Raw genomic sequence first — 21,431 nt, 5'->3', positions numbered from 1 at the left:
CTCTGTCTGTGCCCGGGCGTGGGGTGCTCATGAGGAGAGGTCTGGGTGATCCCTGAATTCCTGCAGCCCCAAGCACAGGGCGTGATGGCACATGCCTGGCCCATACCTTGGTGGGGTAGAGGGTTCTTGGAATGTGTAGGGTGGGGTGATTTTTATTGGCTGCTAATTGTATCAAATAACTTTTACTGGTAGTAAACTAATTTCCATAATTACCAGCGCATTCATTCTTTTACTATGGCAGAAGATGGCCGTGCCTCCCACATATGCTGATCTTGGCAAATCTGCCAGGGATGTCTTCACCAAGGGCTACGGTGAGTGCTGAAGGAGGGGAGGGCCTTTTAGCTCACCGATGGGGCTGGCGTGCATGGGAGACCCGGGGGCGTCAGCTATACGCCGAGACCTTCCCTGTCCAGTCAGAAGATGGGCTGGGGCTTCTGTCAAGCAGACATCTCCCCTGCCCCGGCCCCTTGGGAGGGGGGTGTCTTGCTGTAGCCCAGGCTGACCTGGAATTCACTGTGTAATCTCAGGGTGGCCTCAAACTCACTTGATCCACCTACCTCAGCCTCCCGAGTGCTGGGATTTAAAGGCATGTGCCACAATGGCCATGGTCTTCTGGTGCCAGTGGGGGACAGCTCGGAGGCCGCCCTGTTATAGTGGAGCATGGCTGCTTCTAAATTTAGCTCGATGGGCACTTGAGGCCTGATGCTGTATTTCTGCCAGCTGTCCGGTACCTTCCTCTCAGGGGCAAGGTGGGGCTTGTGCCCTTTCTGCCCCCTGCTGTTCCATGAGCCCCTACCCCAGTGGCAACGGTGGGGCCTGGACACCCTTAGTCCTCAGGTTCCCCGTGAGTGTTCTTTTACAAAGTACTTCCAGTCATCCTGGAGGAGGCAGAGGAACCAGCGCCTTGTGTTTCACCGCTTGCCGGGGCCGGAACCCGGGACTGCAAGTTTGCTAGACAAGCACTGTCCCATTGGGCTTTTAACCCATGTTTGTTCTGTCTTAGGATTTGGCCTGATAAAACTCGATTTGAAAACAAAGTCCGAGAATGGCTTGGTAAGTTGTCTGGGCTGTGTGGAACGTGGTGTTCGTTGCTGACCAGTGGGTAGCTGGCTGTGTGTCCAGGCTGGCAAAGTCACAAGCCGACTTCTCTTTGGATTGTGGCCGACTGTGCCTGTTACATCATTGCATCTCTGTGATGGTGATCTGGGGACCACTAAGCCCCCACCCAGCACAGTAGCTGTAAATATTGACAGGAAAACAAGAAAAGCTCCAGTTAAAGTTTTCATTGTGTTTCCTTATTGAATATTTTAAAAGAGAATTTATGGTGCTGGGGATCGAACCCTGGGCCTTAAGTATTCGTGGAAAGTACTCTACCATTGAGCTACCTCTTTAACCTGAGGCTTGTTTATTATTTTCTTTTTTGGTTTTTCGAGGTAGGGTTTCGCTCTAGCTCAGGCTGACCTGGAATTCACTCTGGAGTCTCAGGGTGGCCTCGAACTCATGGCAGTCTTACCTCTGGCTCCCGAGTGCTGGGATTAAAGGAATGCGCCACCACGCCCGACCCCCTGTTTATTATTTTAAAATTGAACTGTTTCTCTCTTTTTTTGGTGTGTGTTTGGTGGTGTATGTGTACATGTTGTATGCACATATGTGTGCAGATGCACATGTCCCATGTACAGAGGCCAGGGGAGGTGGTGAGTATCCCTATAGCTTTCTCCTTATCTCCCTGAAGCAGAGTCTCTCACTGGACCTTGATCTTTTTTTTTTTTTTTTTTTTTTTTTTTTTTGGTTTAACTCACTATGTAGTCTCAGGGTGGTCTTGAACTCACGGCAATCCTCCTACTTCTGTCTCCTGAGTGCTGGGATTAAAGGTGTGCACCACCACACTCGGCTGAGCTTTTTTTTTTTTTGTTCTTTCTTTCTTTTATATATTTTAATATATTTAAAATTATTATTTATTAGAGAGAGAGAATGGGTACACCAGGGCCTCTAGCATGCAAATAAACTCCAGACACATAGGCCATCTTGTGTATTTGGCTTATGTTTGAGGGACTTGAACCTGGGTCCTTAGGCTTCATAGGCAAGCACCTCAACCTCTCAGCCATCTCTCTAACCCCTATTATTTATTTCTTTATATAAGAGTGTGTGTGTGTGTGTGTGTGTGTGTGTGTGTGTGTGTGTGTGTATGGATGGGCTAGAGTTTCTTGCTGCTGCAGTTGAGTGCGTATTCAGCTTATTTAGGTGGCTGGGGAATTGAATCCTGGCTGGCAGGCTTTGCGAGCAAGTGCCTTTAACCTCAGAGCCATCTCCCAGGCCCCGCTTCCTGGTTTTCGGTTAGGCTGTCTGACCAAGAAGCCACACTAACCCTTCTGTCTCCAGCTCTGCCCCCAGGGCTGGGCTACATGCATGTGTGGCTAGGCTTGGCTTTTTACACGGGTGCTGCGGATCAAACAGGTCTTCATGTTTGTACAGGAGGCACTCCTACCTGCTGAGGCCCTCCCTACCCCCCATTACAAAATTTATTTATTTTGTTTATTTGAGAGGCAGATAGAATGGGTGTGCCAGGGCCTTCAGCCATTGCAAACAAACTCCAGATGCATGCACCAACTTGTGCGTCTGGCTTATGTGGGTCCTGGGGAATCGAACCTGGGTCCTTTGGCTTTGCAGGCAAGTGCTTTAACCACTCAGCCATCCCTCCAGCAGTGTTCCCTTTTGTTTGAGACAAGTTTTCACTGTAGTAGCTCAAGGTAACCTGAGTCTTGAGGCAATCTTCTCTCAGCTCCCTTGGTGCTGGTGTTACGGGATCATGGGCGTGAGCCACACACCTGGGCCTGGCACATGATTATTTGGGAAACATCCCTTTTTAGCCTGTGCCTGCAGTAGTTGTTGAGAGGAGGAGTCTGGAGTTGAAATTCTGCGCTGTCAGCTCTAGCTCAGTGGTTTTTCTCCTAGGCTGGAGGCCGGCTGGGGGCTGGGGATGGCTTCCTGTTTGGTCTCCAGGGTCACTGGGGAGGAAGGACAGAACTCCCTATGGGGTTCTTTTCTTTGCCGAGCTCTTTTTCTCTGCTCTGCTTTGAGCATCCAGTTGAACCACAGAAGTGGCTTTTGGCTGCACAGCCTCAGGCTGCGTAAGGGCTTGGCAGTGGTACCAAAGGTGTGCTGGGCTGCAGGTGGTAACTGCGCCCCTCCCCCCCCGAAGGAATTCACCAGCTCAGGCTCAGCCAACACAGAGACCACCAAAGTAAATGGCAGCCTGGAAACCAAGTACCGGTGGACCGAGTACGGCCTGACGTTCACGGAGAAGTGGAACACGGACAACACGCTGGGCACCGAGATCACTGTGGAGGATCAGGTACCCACTGCCCGCGAGCCCGTGTGTCTTTGCCCGTTCCTGTCACTGGCCCGAGGGGTGACTAAACTTGCTGCCCCTTTCTCTCCTGGCAGCTTGCTCATGGACTGAAGCTGACCTTTGATTCGTCTTTCTCACCTAACACTGGGTAAGAGTGTCATCGTTGCTCCACGCCGACATTCTGTCATCTTGTGGGTCTTGGGAGCCGTTTGTGACGGGTTTGGGTGGCCTTGAAGCTGTGCATGCCTGGAATCCCAGCCCTCGGGAGGGTGGGGTCGGGAGGACTGAATTCAAGACGAGCCTGAGCTCTAACGAGTCTGGGTCAAAGAACAAAACCAGCCAAACAACTACAAAAAGCCTCCAAGCCCTACAGATTCAGGTTCTGTGGCGTTGCTGTGGAGACGTCCATGTCCGTCCGGTACAGACTGGGCTGTAACGAGCATTCCTTAATTCAGGAAAGGTTCTTAGCCGGCGACTGCTTTGGGTACTCCCGTGTCTGCCTCTGCTTCTTTGGGAGTTGTGGGTGTGGGTACCAGCCTGCTAGTGCACCCCAAGAAGCGTCCTTTTCTTTCTTTCCTTCTTTCCTTCCTTCCTTCCTTCCTTTCTTCCTTCCTTTTTTAAATTTATTGATTTGACTAGAGAGAGAGAGAGAGGTAGAGAAAGAATGTTTGTACCAGGGCCTCCAGCCACTGCAAATGAACTCAAGATGGATGTGCCACTTCGTCCATCTGGCTTATGTGGGTACTGGGGAATTGAACCTGGGTGCTTAGCTTCGCAGGCAAGTGGCTTAACCACTAAGCCATCTCTCCAGCCCAGGAGCATCCTTCCTCCTGGGGGACTCAGACCAGCACTTGGCTCTCTCAATGTGTGTGCCTGGCTGCAGACTGCTTTCTGACCAGTATTGCCCTGTTTGATGGGAGTGAGGCTGCCAGTAACGTCAGCCCAGGGCGGAATGGTGGCAGCTGCTGACTGGTCCCTGTTAACAGGCCCATTGTGTAGGTGTGGAGGCTCTTTGCTCAGCTTCCTGCACTGGGACACTGAGACTTTGTGGGCTGAACCACAAGGTGGCTCCTGAGACTGTGGTCCTTGCCAGGCCCTCTGGCCAGAAACGGCTTAGGTTTACTGGTTGTTGACACAGCAAGAGGCCAGAAAGCTTGCTAGTGTGCCCCAGATACTGGGTGCTCTGTGTGGCTAACAGGACCGCCTCCCTTCTAGCAGACACTTTTTAATTTCTACTCAGAGTAGTGGGTCCTCTCAGTTCGGCAAAGTTGATGAGCGCAGTAAGGATGGAGCCTAGGGCATGCATTGAATTTCCTTTTCTTCTTTTTTTGTTTTTTTTGAGGTAGGGTCTCACTCTAGTCCAGGAATTCACTATGGAGTCTCAAGGTGGCCTCGAATTCACACTGATCCTCCTACCTCTGCCTCCCGAGTGCTGGGATGAGAGGTGTGTGCCACCACGCCTGGCTGAATTTCAATTTTTAAATTTTAGTTTCACCATCGTGACAAAGTACACATAATCAGACAGTGTCTCAGTCATCTTTTAAGTGCACATCAGGGTAGCACATGAATTCCATGTTTTCCATTCTCTGTTGTGTTTCTTCCTGCTTCACCTTTTTCTCTTCTAGTAAATGTCTATTAGAGGTGGGATCAAGTCAGGTGGGCTGTTGCGGGCTTGTCATCACAGCACTTGGGAGGTGGAGGCAGGAAGATTGGGAGTTCAAGGTCATCCCAGCTACATAGTGAACTTGAGGCCAGCTTGAGCTACATGAGACCCATTTCAAGCTCCTCATCCTCACAAACAGTAAAACAAGTGTTTGGGGCGGTGGCCCAGTGTTTCAAAGTGCTTACTTGCAAAGCCTGTTGGCCTGGGTTCACTTCCCCAGTACCCATGTAATGCCAGATGCACAAGTGGGGTATGGACTGCCATGTGCTTGCTGTGGCAAGAGGTCCTGATGTGCCCGTGCTCACTTTCGCTCTGCCAATAAAAAAATAATAAGTAAGTAAATAAATAGACAAATAAAATATTTTAAGAATTAAAACAGTAAAAGGAGGTGGGATATGCTCAGTCTAGATGCTTGGCTGAGTGTGGGTGACCATAAGCAACTGGATAGTCAGGGCTCCTGTCCTCTCAAGAGAAGTCTTTTTTCTGTATCCCAGGTGGGCCTTGAACTCAATATGTGTCTGAGGCTGGCTTTGAACTCTTGTTCCTGTGGCCTCACCTCTTACGTGCTGGGGTTTTGGGTGTGCACCACCACATCCAGTTTGCACAGTGCTAGGTATGGAATCCAGGGCTTCATGCATGCTGGGTGACATCTTACCAACTGAGCCACACACATCCCTAGCCCGAGAGAGGTCTTCGTAGAACTTGGTTGGGGAAGGTCAGAAGACAGTGGTGGAGAGCTGGTTCACTGTTGCTTTCCTTGTCCCAGGGAAAGGGTCCAAGATATCACGTGCGCTAGGCAAGTGCTCCTCCGCTGAGCTGGTTCACTCTTCTCTCTGCCGTGGTCCTTCTGCCAGGAGAATTGCCTTCTTGCTGGCCCACTTCTCCTAGGGACCCTGCCATTGCATCAGGGAGCAGGTGCCCTGGGGTAGGTACCCTGTGATGCTTCAAGGGGCTGGAGGACAAGTGCCTGCTCCTGTGAGATGGTGAACATACTGGCATTTGTCAAGAATCTCCATTGCAGAGGAGTCTCCAGGCCCTGCAGTTTTTGGAAAGTTTTTTTTTTTTCTTCTTTCTTTAACTATTTTGAATTTTTGTTTGTTGTTTTGCGAGGTAGTATCTCACTATAGCTGGAGCTGACCTGGAACTTAGTCTGTAGTCCCAGGCTGGCCTCGAACTCATGGTGATCCTCCTACCTCTGCCTTCTGAGTGCTGGGATTAAAGTGCTGGGTGCTACCACACCTAGATCTTTAACTTCTTATTTGAAATATTTTTTGTTTTTGTACAAAATTTTATACAAAAATGTGGTAAGCTGTCTGTCAGCTCTCCCTAATACTAAAACTTTACATATACAGCCATATCATATCAAATATATATATTTGATATATCTTTGCATTACTGGGACAAAAAAAGTTGACCCTAAGCATCTGATGGGAGGAAAGAGTTTACAGTTTTGAGGGGAAACAATAATGGCAAGAAGAGATGGTAGAGCCGGGCATGGCGTTGCACACTTTTAGTCCCAGCACTCAGAAGACAGAAGTGGGAAGGTTGCTGTGAGTTTGAGGTCAGCCTGAGACTGTACAGTAAATTCCAGGTCAGTTTGGGCTAAAGTGAGACCCTCCTCCCTATCTTGAAAAACCAAAAAAGAAAAGGAAGAAAGAGAAGAAAAGATGGCAGAGCAGAGGCTCGACTTCACTTCTGCCTCCGCAGGTGAAAGAGCAGGAGAGTGAGCTGAGCTCGGGCAGAGGGGCGCTGGTGGCCCACCCCCAGCACCTCCACCCTCCTCCAGCAAGGCTCCACCTCCCAAATTGTCCCCAGCCAGGGACCAAACATTCAAAACACAAGACTTTATGGGGGCCATCAGATTCAGATCACTGTGTGTCTGTGTGTGTGCGTGCGTGCTATGTGCTGTTATATATGATATGCCATATATAATATTTAGCCATTCACTGCATAGTGATCTTTTGGTTGACCACATGGCCCCTTACGATTGTAACAAAGCTGGGCTGGGCTAGGGAAATCGCTAAGTATTAGAGCCCTTGGTTAACAAGCTCGAGGGTCTAGGTCCAATCCTCCATCCCATGTACTGAGAAAACAATATGGAGCTGAGCATTTCCCGTGGCTTAGTGGCAGTGAAGCGCAGCGCGTTTCTCATGGCGCATGATGACGCGGATGTGCGTGGCGTCCTGTGTGGCTCATGGCGTGGTGTGTGAGTGTGCTCACGAGGGTCGTTGGAGTGAGCTCGTGCTTCTAGAGTTTTTGCTATAAACCTGTATGCAGTGTTCTGGCCGCTGCCCTGGGCAGCTCTTGTGTGTTGTGTTCCTTGATAGCATCAAGAGGCCACGTTGCGTGATTTGCCTAAATCACCTGGGGTTCTGTAAGTGTCCTCTGTGCTGTTTGCTTAGTTGCCAGATGGCTCAGTTGTGCCTTTCTTGGAATGTGTTCCTGTCAAGCAGCGAGTGCGACTGTAACGTCAGCGCCAACAATGAGCGCTGGTCCCAGTCTGCTCGCGTCGCCCACAGTAGGACTTCTTTTTGGTCTGTGTCCACTTCCAAGTCCACTGCACTTGGCTGTCAGAGGTCCTTTCTCTCCTCTACTGGGACATATTCTCAGTCTTTCTTAGACCCTTGTGCCCTGGACAGTTTTGAATGGCCAGTTGTTTTGTAGAATGTCCTTCACGTTGGATTGCGTCCAGGTTATGGATTTTTGGCAGCCAGAGGAGTGATGTCGCCTGTGTCCTGGGTGCACGGATGCTTGTGTTATTCTGTGGTTACACTGCCCAGCACACCATTGCTTTTGTGGCTCACATGGTCTCACATGTTTAGCCATTGAGGTCTCTATCAGGTTGATACCCCATGTACTTTTTGCAACTCCAGGCCTTTGTTTTTTTTTTTTTTTTTCCAAGGTAGGGTCTCACTCTAGCCTGGGCTGACTTGGAATTCTCTATGGAGTCTTGGCGTGGCCTCGAACTCACCGTGATCCTCCTACCTCTGCCTCCCAAATGCTGGGATTAAAGGCGTGCGCCACCATACCCAGCTTCCTGTCCTTTTTTTTTTTTTTTGAACTCATCTGTATTTCTGGTTTTAGAAGGTGTACCCAGGTTCGTCGTAAGTTTGGTCTTCCCTAGACGTGCCAACAGCCCTTCTTCCTGGGAGCCTGCGTCCTGGTGTTGGTAGTTAAAGAGCACAGCCGCGGGCGCTAGGTGTCCGGTCTGTTGTTGGGCATTTGAGAAGCTTTGCTGGTTTGGGATGGAGATTGACAGTGCTTTTCCAAGGCACTGGAGAGGTGCTGCGAGGGGTGCACCTGGCTCCCAGAGGACCTGAGTGGGCCACCGAGGACGGGGCCGCAGCCCTCGCTTAGGCACCCGCGCCTTCCACAGAGCACAGCCTACTTGCTCACCACAAACCTGAGTCATGCCTGTCTCGGTGCTTGTCAGATTAACACTACTGCTTACGTTGTTAAAAAAAAAAAAAATCCCACGATGCTTGAGAAAGGCAGGCTCCACAGCTGTGCGTGCTTTTCTAAAAGTGGGAGCCCAGGGAGAAGGCTGGCTGCGGCACTGCGACCCCGTCCCCTTTCCTGAGGAGCTTTGATTGCTGCCTAGAATCTCCGTAAGACAGAGGCAGAGGTGCTGTGCAGACTGGTGTGGCACAGCGTAGCCTTGAACTCCAGACCTTCCTGCCTCAGCCTCTGGAGGTGTGTACCACTAAGCCCGGCTTTTAAAAAGTTTATTGTATTGTATTTATGTTTGTTTTTGAGGCAGGGTCTCGCTAGCCTGGGCCAATCTAGAATTCACTCTGTACCTCAGGCTGGCCCTTTCTACATCTGGCCACCTTTTCTCTAAATATCTGCCGCTCGCCAACTATCTTGTCATTATTCTATTTTTTTTTAAAAAAAAAAATTTATTTGAGAGGAGAGAGAGACAAAAGAGAGAGAATGGGCACACCAGGGCTTCCAGCCACTGCAAACGAACTCCAGATGCATGCGCTACCTTGTACATTAGTTTTCTGTAAATATTTTTGGTGGATTGAGCCTCAGCCAGACATGGTGACATACTTACACTGTTAATCCCAGCACTCAGGAGGCAGAGGTAGGAGGATTGCTGAGTTCGAGGCTGCCCTGAGACAACATAGTGAATTTCAAGATCAGTCTGGGCTAGAGTGAGACCCTACCTTGAAAAATAAAAAAAGGAACTTACAGCTTCATGCCTATAAGGCTAGCAGTCTACTTGTGTGCTACATCTCTAGTTCTTTTTTGTTATTGTTGTTTTTGAGATAGGAACTTACTAAGTTGTCTAGGCTGGTCTTGAATTTGCCATCTCCTGATTTCCTTACTCAGCCTCCCAAGTAGCTAGGCCTAGCTTCATGACTAAAGCAAAATCATTTATTGCCAGGTGTGGTGTTGCATGCCTTTAATCCCAGCACTAGGGAGGCAGAGGTAGGAGGATTATTGTGAGTTCAAGGCCACCTTGAGACTACATAGTGAATTCCAGATCAGCCTGGGCTAGAGTGAGGCCCTACCTCGAAAAAAAAAAAAAAATTAAGACATAGAAGCATGGTGGTGCATGTCTTTAATCCCAGCACTTGGGAGGCAGAGGTAAGAGGATTGCCATGAGTTTGAGGCTACCCTGAGACTACATAGTGAATTCCATATCAGCCTGGGCTAGAGTGAGACCCTACCTTACAACTTGCCCCCAAATCCCAACAAATCATTTATTTATTGTTTTATTTGTGTGTGTGTGTGTGTGTGTGTGTGTGTGTGTGTGTGTGTGTGTGTACCTGGGACATTTTGCTTTTATAAACAAATGTCAGACACTTGCACCACTTTTTTTGTGTGTGTCTGGCTTACATGGGCTGCTTGGGAATTGAACTCAGACTGACAGGATTGTGCAAGTAGGTGCCTTTAACCCCAGAGCCATCTTACCGTCCTCATGATTTTTAAGTTTTAACTTATTTGTGTGTGTGTGGGGGGGGGGAGGGAGGGAGAGAGGGAGGGAGGGAGGGAGGGAGGGAGGGAGGGAGGGAGAGAGATGATTCATTTCTTTCTTTGTGTGTCTGGCTTTATGTGGGTAGTGGGGAATCGAACCCAGGCCAATAAGCTTTGCAAGCAAGTGCCTTTAACCACTGAGCCATCTCTTCAGAACATCATTTGACAGTTTTAGTCCACTACTGATACTAGTCCAAGTCCTTGTTAGAATGTTCATCTTAGCTCGTAAGTCCTTGCACAGGACCCTCCGAAATCTTGACAGCCATGAGTGATGACTCAGGCTTCCTGCCCCAGGTCTGTCATCATTGTTGCTTTCTCCAAGGAGCAGAGGGTCCTTTGCGATGGCAGTGGCTTCAGAGCCCTTGCTTTGTGGGTTGGGGGTGGGGCAAGAATAAAGCCGGCCATGGGCAGGGCTGTGTGGTCCTTGGGGCTCTGAGCAAATGTGGCTGCCACAGGCCCTGCTGAGGATGCAGTTGGCTGGAGGACATCTGTTCGGTCACTCAAGAACAGAATCCATCAGGTGAACTTGGTTCAGATTCTGTTTGATCAACGTGAACTTAGGCTCCATGTTTGCTTTGATAAAAGACATGATGGTAATATACTTGCAGGTGACATGACTTGTCCCCTTCCCCTTTTGCTGAGAGACGCTGGGTCTTGACAAACAAACCACAGAGACGCTGAATGGACCTCATCAGGCTGCTTAGTCATGGACCCCAACCAAGACTTCTGGCCCCTATGAGTGTGGGGAGCTCAGGTTCCACACCACTGTCCGGCTCTCTGTGCACTTAGTAGGGTCTCCTGAATAGGGCTTGAAAGCTGTCTGCCTCGTCACTTTATTCACACAGCAAGGACCTAGTATTTCTTTTTTCACCCACTAGGTGAGCCCCCAAGAAGACCATCTCCCAAAAGCTCCCGTGCGGGTCGTTAGTTGCCTTCATGATAGATGCGCCTCTGCACAGAGTTGGGAACTAGCCAAGAGACCTGTGGTTCATGATCACCTGGGGGCACTCTGCCCAGGAAACACCCACGTAGGCCGCTCCGCTCAGTGCAGGGAGAGACTGGGAAGGGAAATGACTTGGCGCGCGTTGCCCACACCGTGCCTGCCAGTGCCCGAAGTACACTGTGGCGGCCTCCTGCTGCTGGGGCCGCTGCCCTCACTTCCACCCCAAATGCCCTGCTCTAGTGGGGATTAGAAAAGAATACTTGCATTTCTTGGCATGATTGTCCCGTGGCCGGTTAGCTTGATTTTAATACAATTTCTTTCTTTTTTTTTTTTTGGCAGGAAAAAAAATGCTAAAATCAAGACAGGGTACAAGAGGGAGCACATCAACCTGGGCTGCGACGTGGACTTTGACATCGCCGGGCCCTCGGTCCGCGGCGCGCTGGTGCTGGGCTATGAGGGCTGGCTGGCCGGCTACCAGATGAACTTCGAGACCGCCAAGTCCCGAGTGACCCAGAGCAACTTCGCAGTCGGCTACAAGACGGACGAGTTCCAGCTGCACACCAACGTGTAAGTGCGGCGCGGGGCGGCGCGGGACGACCTGCTGCTCGTCAGGTCCTCTGGAGCTCGGTTCTTGGCCACTGTGATGGCAGCCTGTTGACATCGGATGAACCAATGCCTGTTGCCCCACCCACCCGTCTCCAGAAATGGTTTTCATCCTTTCTATTTTGTGAGCCAAATATGTCACAGGGTGACTGATTTGTTCACAGCAGAACTCGGTGGCAGTCCAGAGGGCTGTCTCCTGTCCATAGTTTCTTGGGCCCTTGTAGTGAACCAAGTCGGGGGCCGGGGTGAGGGACATGCAGCTGTCTTCCTTGTGGGGTGCCTGAGGCTCAGCTTGCCCCGCACAGACACAGACTGGGTACACAGCCATGGGTGAGATACAGTGTCTTCTCCGCCTGGTGGTGTGTTTAACAGCTTATTAACTGCTGGCCAGGGTGGTGAGGGGCAGAGGGGTACAGGCTAGGTAGGAGAGAGCCTTGGGAATCCACTGGAGGGATGGTGTGGTGATGATCTGAGTGCAGGGAAACAACTTCGACCATAAAAATAGTTTTTTTTTTTTCTTTTGAGGTAGGGTCTCATTGTAGCTCAGGCTGACCTGGAATTTACTCTGTAGTCTCAGGGTGGCCTCAAAGTCATGGCAGTTCTCCTACCTCTGCCTCCCGAGTGCTGGGATTCAAGTCATGTGCCACCACGCCTGGCTCCATAAAAATAATCTTGCTTGGGTTCATTAACCTGACACTAGATTTCTTTCTTTCTGTTAGAGGTCGCTAAAGAAGAGACATTACAAAATGGGAAGTTTTAAATTTTATTTATTTGTGAGTAGAGTGGGGGGGGGGAGAGATAGCTCATATAGGTGGTCCACGGCCTCTTGCCCCTGCAGATGGACTCCAGATGCATGCGCCATGTTGTGATTCTGGCTTTATGTGGGCACTGGGGAATCAAACCTGTTCCATTAGGTTTAGGTTTTGCAAGCAAGCACCCTTTCAGCCACTTTCTTAGCCCCAAGGAGCGACTTTTTTTTTTTTTTTTTTTTCCCAAGGTAAGGTCTTGCTCTGGTCCAGGCAGACATAGAATTTACTATGTAGTCTCAGGCTGGCCTTGAACTCATGGCGATCCTCCTGCTTCTGCCTCATGAGTGCTGGGAGTAAAGGCATGTGCCATCACACCTGGCCAGGAATGACTTAAAATTTTTTTTTTTAAATTTATTTGTGAGTGAGACATACACAGAGAGAGTGTATGTGTATGGGCATGCCAGGGCCTCTTGCTGTTACAAACTCAAGGTACATGTGGCACTGTGTGCATCTGCCTTATGCTGGTGCTGGGAAATTGAACCTGGGCTGGCAGGCTTTGTAAGCAGGTGCCTTTAACGACACTGAGCTATCTCTGTAGCCCCAGAATTAATTTTTTTTTTTTTTTTTTTTTTCCGAGGTAGGGTTTCACTGCTCTAGCTCAGGCTGACTTGGAATTTACTATGTAGTCTCAGGGTGGCCTCGAACTCTTAGCAATCCTCCTATCTCTGCCTCCCAAGTGCTGGGATTAAAGGCATACGCCACCACACCTGGCCAGAAGTAACTTTTTTTTTTTGGTTCATTTTTATTTATTTATTTATTTGAGAGTGACAGAGAGAGAGGGAGAGAAAGAGACAGATAGAGAGGTAATGGGCGCGCCAGGGCTTCCAGCCATTGCAGATGAACTCCAGATGCGTGCGCCCCTTTGTGCATCTGGCTAACGTGGGTCCTGGGGAATTGAGCCTCAAACCGGGATCCTTAGGCTTCACAGGCAAGCACTTAACCGCTAAGCCATCTCTCCAGCCCTAGAAGTAACTTCTTAATAAACTTAAGACCATTAAGTGGTATTTGTGCAAACAAGTACTATTTCCATTGGCGTTTTTTTTTTGAATTTTTTTTATCATTAGTTTAAAACCATTACTTCCTACTTCCATATCTCTTAAAAAGTATTTTTATTTATTTATATGAGGGACAGAGAGAATGAGGCAGAGAGAAAGAGAGTTTGGGCACATTAGGGCCTCCTGCCACTGCAGACAAACTCCAGACATATGTGCCCCTTTGTGCTTCTGGCTTTGCATGGGTACTGGTGTATTAAGCCCAGGTATTTGGGTTTTGTAAGGAAGTGTCTGTAAGTGCTGAGCCATCTCTCCTGTGCATACCTTCCTTTTGGGGACCTATGGAATTCATTATAGTTACTTGCATGAACATAGGCAACTTAGAGTGGCTATACCACGGAGGAACACGACTCCCTCTGCCCCAGTGGCCATCAACTGCCCACAGCTTCTCTGTGGAGAGGGAGAGGGGTCTCAAGAACTGCCCCATCTGTGTTGGGATGGTGATGGGCTGTGAAGGCATGAGTGTATGTCCACACTGTGTCCAGAAGACACATTCCGCGGCGGTCTTTCTCATCCCGTGGCTAGAACGTTCTTTTTGCCCTCACTTCTGCAGCATTTCTTGAGCCGGGGCAGGGCTGGCATAGATCTCCAGCTCAGGGCTGAACACACAGTAGTCACTTGTTTTCAGAACTCTCTCCAGCTATGTGACAGTGCAAATAACCTCTTCCCCTTGCAGTAAGAAACTTTGGCCGTGGAAGTATGGACAGCAACACTAATCCATGGGCACAAGCAAAAAATTTATAAGGCATAATAATTTGAGTCTTATTTTGGAAAACCCTACCTTGAAAAATCAAAAAAAAAAATATATATATATATATACACACACACACACACACACACATAGAGAGAGAGAGAGAGAAAGAGAGAGAACGCACGAGTGAGTTGGGCATGGTGGCACACACCTTTAATCCCAGGACTCGGGAGGCAGAAGTAGGAGGATCGCCATGAGTTCAAGGCTACCCTGAGACTACATAATGAATTCCAGGTCAGCCTGGGCTAGAGTGAGACCCCACCTCCAAAAACAACAACAAAAAAATTATTTGAGAGAGAGAGAGAAAGGGTACACCAGGGCCCCTTGCTGCTGCAAATGAACTCCAGGCGCATGCGCTACTTTGTGCACCTGTCTATATGTAGGTACATACTGGGAATTTGAACCCAGGCCCACAGGCTTTGCAAGCAAATGCCTTTAACCATTGAGCTAGCTCTCCAGCCCTGAGTCTTTTAAAGTTAGAAAGTTAGGAAAAAAAATTGTAAATGAGAGCAAGTCAGTGGTGGCCAGGGGTTCAGGGGAGTGTCACACAGAGAGACAGCAAGCTCCAGAGAGTCTGAGGTGATGGAACCGCTCTGTGTCCATTGTGGTGAGCACACAGTCCTGCGCGGTGCTGGAATTTGTATAAATGTGCACCAACACAAGGCTGACTTCATTGTAAGTTGATTAAAAGAAAAAAAAAAAAAGTCTTCCAGGTCCGGTGGCTCATTCCTGTACTCCCAGAGGCAGGAGGATCACTGTGAGTTTAAGACCTGCACAGCAAGCCCTCGTCTCGATCCCACCCCCTCCAAAACAAAACGAAACCCAGAGTAAACGGGGTCTCATGTAGCCCAGGCTGGCCTTGAGCTCCTGATCATCCTGCTTCCACTCACTGAGCGCTGTGATTACCAACTTGTACCAATGTGTGCCACCGCTCCCGCTTTAGAAGTACTCAGCTCCGAATTCTTGCCGGAGCGGAAAGTGTTTGCTTGGTTTGGAACTGTACATTGGCACTGCTTGTAGGAGGAGCTGTGCTGCCCTGCATTTCCCTACATAAGTGCGTGTTTTCAGTTCCAAGAGGACACACTTTGCTTGACACTGGCCTGGAGGCAGCTGTACTGAGATGTGGAGTACATGTTCTTGGTGCCTGCTACAGGTGCCTTTGAACAGGGAGCTCCTCTGCTTATGGCTTTGAAAGTACAGTACACGGTTAGAGGGATGGCTTAGCGGTTAAGGCGCACACCTTTAACCCCGGCACTTGGGAGGCAGAGGTAGGAGGATTGCTGTGAGTTCAAGGTCACCATGACTACTTAATGCATTCCAGGTCAGCCTGGACTAGAGTGAAACCCTACCTTGAAAAACCAAAAAACAAACAAACAAACAAAAAACACCTTTAATCCCAACATTTGGGATGCAGAGGTAGGACTCAATCCAGGACAGTGTAGGTTAGAGCAAGACCCTACCTGGAAAAAACCAAAACCAAACAATATAAAACAAGCCTGGGCTACTACAGAGTGGGTTTCAGGTCAGCCTGGGCTAGAGTGAGAATCTCCTTCGAAAAACTCAAAAAGAAAGCTGGGGCGTGGTGGTGCATGCCTTTAATCCCACACTTGGGAGGCAGAGGTAGGAGGATCGCCCGGAGTTCGAGGCCAGCCTGAGACTCCATAGTGAGTTCCAGGTCGGCCTGGACGAAGTCTCTGTGAATGTCATTGTCATGGCTGCTTCTGTTCTGGGCATTTGGAAGCCAACTTGAGGCTCCACACGGCTGTGGTCACTGGCTGCCTTTGTATCCAGTGATGGCTGGGATAGCTGTGGCCTTCTGACCCTTCATGACCCTGGTGTCTATCCCATTCTTACCAGGCTTTCTGTGTTTTAGTAGCTGCTTGGTGAACTCCACCACCCTTCGGGTCTTCTCCTTACCAGGGCTGGGGTTCAGTCCATGCCCATCATCTCATTGACTTGTGTGGCTCTGCCGGGGCTCCAGCCCTCCCCTCCTGAACATCTGGACATTTCTGCTGTGCTTGTTTGTAGGAACGACGGGACAGAGTTTGGTGGCTCCATCTACCAGAAGGTGAACAAGAAGTTGGAGACGGCTGTCAATCTCGCGTGGACAGCAGGAAACAGTAACACTCGCTTTGGAATAGCGGCCAAGTATCAGATCGACCCCGATGCCTGCTTCTCGGTGGGTTCCTGTCAGTTAACCCTCTGTCCCACGGTCCCCTTCTCGCCATGGGGCTCACCAAGTCCTGATCGCAGCAGCACTTGCTGTGGCTGTGGCCGTGGCCGTGTGGAGCTCCCCTGTGCGGGCTGCTGTACCTCATCCCGTGTGAGAAGCACTTTTTGCTGTGGACTCGTCCTGGTTTCTTATGTGTGAGAGGCTGGAGGTGTAGGAGGCTGACCGTCTCTTTCTCGGAGGCACATAGCCAGTGAGTGTGGTCTGGGGCCTGGCTTTGGCTAGGTCACCTTGCTCTTCAGCCTTTTCCTTCAACCAGTCCTTGTTCCCTAATGCAAATTTTAGAGGTGTGTGCTGAAATGAAGGGCTCTCAATGTTTTTTATTTTTGCTTTCAGTTTCTGTAGTCCACGTGACGATGTCAGTAGTTGGGCCTGGGCCGTAGTTCGGTGGTGGAGGGCTTTGGCCCGCATGTGCAAACCCCAGGCCCCAGCCCCACTGCTGTAAATCGAGGCATCCAGTGCAGTCAGTGCTCAGCCAGGCGTGGTGGTGCACACCTTTAATAAGCCAGTGCTGAGGAGGCTGCGGTAGGAGGATCTCTGTGAGTTCAAGGCCGGTCTTGTTACAGAGCTTGGCTAGAGCGAGACTTTGCCTCAAAATAAATAAATACATAAGGGAGAAAAGAACAAAAGAAATCAGCAGTCAGGGACGGGTGGGATGACACGTGCCTGTAACCCAGCACTTAGGGAAGCCAAGACAGGAGGCTTGAGGTCAGCCGGGGCCCCATATTGTCAACGGAACAGGACAAAACAAAGTTGGTAGTCAGCTGGAGTCTCACTCAGAGAATCTGTAGCATTGCGTCTGGGCCTTGAATCTTAATTCTTTTGTCACAGGACCCTCTGGTGGCACCTCTTTTGGGGTGGAATGAGGAAGTTTCATATTGCAGAAAAGTTTCTGCTGGTTTATGTAATTTTCAGGCAGTTCAGTTTAAGTCTCCTCGCCTGAGAGCTGAATCTGGCTCCCTGGGCCGCAGGCACACGGGACCATGGGGTGCGAGGGGCCGCAGGGAGCACAGAAGGTGCCGCCTGCCGAGGCTCTGTCCCACCTGTGTTCTCAGGAGCAGGGCCTGGTGAACACGCACCCATGCTCCCTAGACTTCCTGCCCAGCTTGACTCCCAGGGAAGAAGATAACTAGATTCTGAAGCCCAGAGTTGGTTGAAGGCAAAGCTCTTGCTTGTATTGGAGATGGAATTGCGAAACACTGAACGTTTTCTCCCCGTCTTATCTTTGTCCTCTGCAGGCCAAAGTGAACAACTCCAGCCTGGTTGGTTTAGGGTATACTCAGGTCCTAAAGCCAGGTATGTGTTGCTTGTGAGTGAAGTCGGCTCTGCTTTTATGAAATAGTGGCGCCAGCCTGTTGATTTATGCTTATGCCATTGCCTATAAAATGCTCATGTGGGACAGTATAGGTTTTCTAGTTTATGAAGGAGCTGTGGCGGCATTGGACAACATTTGGAGAATATGAGAGATTTTAAAACAGGGATTAAAAAGGCCGGGGCTAGCACGGTGCATCTCTGGTTATTCACCCCCCCCCCCCGCCCCGCTGTTTCCCCACTGTGCACAGGGTACTTGATGCATATTTCCAGAAGGTTGTCACAACCAGCTTATAACTCACCTCCGTTGTACAAAGACAAGGAAACAGAGCAGTGGTTTGCAGATCGCCTTTGCACAGCCCCTAGGCCAGGCCACAGTGCGTGAGAGCGTAGGGAGGCAACTGCCGCCTCTGCACCCCAGGGGCCCAGTCTGCGATGAGCCAGTCCGGCTACTGCAGGGAAAGGCGGCCCGTTTACATCTAAGGTTACAAGCAGCTCCCAGGAAAATAGGCTCGGGGGCGGGTGCACATGTGCCTGCCATGCAAGACTCAGTCTTGGTTCAAGGTTAGGGTTTCGTCTCAAGGCACTAACTAGGATTGCTGAGGAAGCTTTCTGCGTGGTACCAGCCGTAGACAGACTCACAGCGGTAGGACCATGGTGGGGAGTGGATTTCCGTAGGCTTTCTGCTCTGTGGACTGGTGGTGGGTGTCTTGAGTGGCATTATATAATGAGCACTGAAGGGTCTCTTTGTTTGGCCACTGTGACTTTTGTATTAATTAATCTCTCCTCTCTTTTCTTCCCTCTCTTCCCTTCCTCTCCCACTCCTCTTCCTTGCTCTTTCTCTCCTTCCTTTCCTTCCCTCCTTCTCTCACCCTGCAGGTATCAAACTGACGCTGTCAGCCCTGTTGGATGGCAAAAATGTCAACGCTGGTGGCCACAAGCTTGGTCTAGGACTGGAATTTCAAGCGTAAACAAATACTGTACAATCATTAATTTTCAACTATTTTGCAGCATAGCTACCTTCAGAATTTAGTGTACCTTTTAATGTTGTATGTCTGGGATGCAAGAATTGCTAATATCATGTTAGACCTCTGGGTTAAGGATGACTCAGCTTTAAGGGGTTACCTTTTCAGAGGTACAGGAGAAGCCCGGCTCTGAAAGAGGCCCTTTCAGCTGTAGGCATGGGGGAACCTGGCGGCACCTCTGGAGATGCCAGGTTTCTCTTTTAATCTAGGAGTGGCTGCAAGTGGAAGCTGACACTGTGTAGACACCTTGTAAACCTATATTGAGTTAATGAATGACATTGTGACTTCCTGAGCATGGAACCTTGGTTTCCTGACCCCGATGGAAGAGAAGCTCTTTGCGTGATGTTGTGTACAGACTCCTGAAAAGGACTTTTTAAGACAGCCCTTCACTCCTGTTCCCACCCTAGCCCATCAGCACCTGTTTCACACCAAAAGTAGTCTGCAGGGCATGGTAGCTGTATCCTTTGTGCCATTATGGGGTGGAGAGGGTGGGTGTGATGAAGCCAATGATTCAGGACTTAGTTCCTCTTTGTGTTGTGAGGTTTCTTTCCCTTTTTTTTTCACCCCCTTTTTCTTTCTTTTGGCCATTGCACCAGAGTATGAAATAGCTTCCAGGATCTCCAGCTATGAGCTGGTGGAGTCTGCCTGATTTTAATCACATGTCAACAACACTAGGAATCTCAATTGGACTTCTGTTGTATTCTCACCAATCAGTTTAATTTTTAGCAGTTCAATGGGTACATTTTAGAGTCTTCCATTTTGTGTGGAATTAGATCCTCCCCCTCAAATGCTGTACTTAACATCACTTAAGATAAAACTTGAATAAAATATTGAAACCTCATCATCCTTCTGTTGTCTTTATTAATAAAAATGTAAGCTGGGCGTGGTGGCGCACGCCTTTAATCCCAGCACTCGGGAGGCAGAGGTAAGGAGGATTGCTGTGAGTTTGAGGCCACCCTGAGACTACACAGTGAATTCCAGCTCAGTTTGGGCTAGAGTGAGACCCTATCTTGAAAAATCAAAAAAAGTAAGTAATCAGAGTATTTGTTTGGACTTTGTAGTGGTTTGATTAAAGTGTTCCCCATAAACTCAGGCGTTCTGAATGCTAGGTTCCCAGGTGATGGAGATTTGGGAATTGACACCTCCTGGAGGCAGTGTATTGGGGGTGGGCTTATGGGTGTTACAGCCAGTGTCCCCTTGCCAGTGTTTGGCCCACTCTCCTGTTCCTGTTGTCCACCTTATGTTGGCCAGGTGGTGATGTCCACCCTCTGCTCATGCCATCATTTCCCCCTGCCATCATGGAGCTTCCCCTCGAGTCTGCAAGTCAAAATAAACCTTTTTTACCCATAAGCTGCTCTTGGTTGGGTATTTTCTGCCAGCAATATGAACCTGACTCCAACAGACTTGTTTTTTGTTCCCTTACACTGTGTGCTGTGTGAGGTAACCATCGTTTACTTTTGGTGTCATTTACATTCAAACCACCACAGTTTATAACATTACCATTAACTTGATTTAAAAGAACACTCTTGACTGGAAATGATGACACATGCTTGTAATCCCAGCCTTCTAGAGGCTGAGGCAACAAGATGCATGCTGATACTTGTATCAGAAAGAAAAAATACCCATGATATCACTGTTCTGCAGGTTAGACCTCCAGGTTGACAAGGCTGTCCTCTGAGGGTACTCACAATCTTCAAAGGTGTCAATCAGGCCGTGCTGTCATTTCAGCAAGTCTTGTGGTCCTCTTCCAGGTCCTTGTGGCTGTGACAGAATTCTGTTCTTTCTGGATGTAGGATAGAGGTCTCTTATTTCCTTGCTAGCCTGTCAGCCAGACTCCAGCATGTCTTGCCATGTTGTCTCCTCCAAATTCAGTGTCAGAGAGAAAACCCCCTGTGTCTAATACTTTGTCCTCTAGATTAGGTTGGCCCCTTTCCATAAAGCTAACTGCCATGGAAGGTGTCATTGACGTAACATTTTGGAGTGCATCTACATGTATTTCTCAAATTATCTTGTAAATTTCACACAGTAGTAAACTACACATGTATATTTTCCATCTTTAACCAATGTGAACATTTTTCACACTTTTTAAAATAATTTTTTAATGAGATTCCCCCCCCCCATTTAAAATGTTTATTTGTAAGGAAAGAATATGCCTGTGTCTGAGGGAGAAAGGAAATGGGCACTCCAGGGCCTTTTGCCACTGCATATGAACTCCAGATGCATGTGCCACTTTGTGCATCTGGCTTTACATGGGTACTGGAGAAATGGACCCCGGTTATGCTTTTCAGGCAAGTGCCTTAACTGCTGAGCCATCTCCAGCACACACACATTTTTTAAAAAAATTTATTTATTTGAGAGCGACAGACACAGAGAGGACAGATAGAGGGAGAGAGAGAGAATGGGCGCGCCAGGGCTTCCAGCCTCTGCAAACGAACTCCAGACGCGTGCGCCCCCTTGTGCATCTGGCTAACGTGGGACCTGGGGAACCAAGCCTCGAACCGGGGTCCTTAGGCTTCACAGGCAAGCGCTTAACCGCTAAGCCAGCTCTCCAGCCCACATTTTTTTTTAATATAGAATTTCTTTTTATCCTGGATTAAATATTTTTTATTTATTTGAGAGAGAGAGAAAGTAGGACCTCCTGCCAATGCAAATGAACTTTACATGGGTCCTGGGGAGTTGAACTGGGCCATCAGACGTTACAAGCAAGTACCT

The 21,431-nt window shown here is 49.2% G+C and overlaps 1 protein-coding gene across 1 annotated transcript in view; it reads left to right on the top strand.

The window, feature by feature from the left end:
* The window catches only part of Vdac1 (voltage dependent anion channel 1), a 32,867-nt gene extending 13,307 nt beyond the window's left edge, over positions 1–19,560 (top strand). The window contains exons 2-9 of the mRNA XM_045153264.1: positions 242–311; positions 1,004–1,053; positions 3,200–3,352; positions 3,445–3,497; positions 11,278–11,505; positions 16,182–16,332; positions 17,622–17,679; positions 18,574–19,560. Of these exons, the coding sequence (XP_045009199.1) occupies positions 245–311; positions 1,004–1,053; positions 3,200–3,352; positions 3,445–3,497; positions 11,278–11,505; positions 16,182–16,332; positions 17,622–17,679; positions 18,574–18,665 (852 nt within the window). The 5' untranslated portion in view covers positions 242–244 and the 3' untranslated portion in view covers positions 18,666–19,560. The remainder of the gene's footprint in view (positions 1–241; positions 312–1,003; positions 1,054–3,199; positions 3,353–3,444; positions 3,498–11,277; positions 11,506–16,181; positions 16,333–17,621; positions 17,680–18,573) is intronic.
* The last annotated feature ends 1,871 nt before the right edge of the window (positions 19,561–21,431 follow it).

Source organism: Jaculus jaculus, chromosome 6, assembly GCF_020740685.1.
Source record: "Jaculus jaculus isolate mJacJac1 chromosome 6, mJacJac1.mat.Y.cur, whole genome shotgun sequence".
In the NCBI taxonomy this organism is placed as follows: Eukaryota; Metazoa; Chordata; class Mammalia; order Rodentia; family Dipodidae; genus Jaculus; species Jaculus jaculus.
This window is presented reverse-complemented; position numbering and strand designations above follow the sequence as displayed.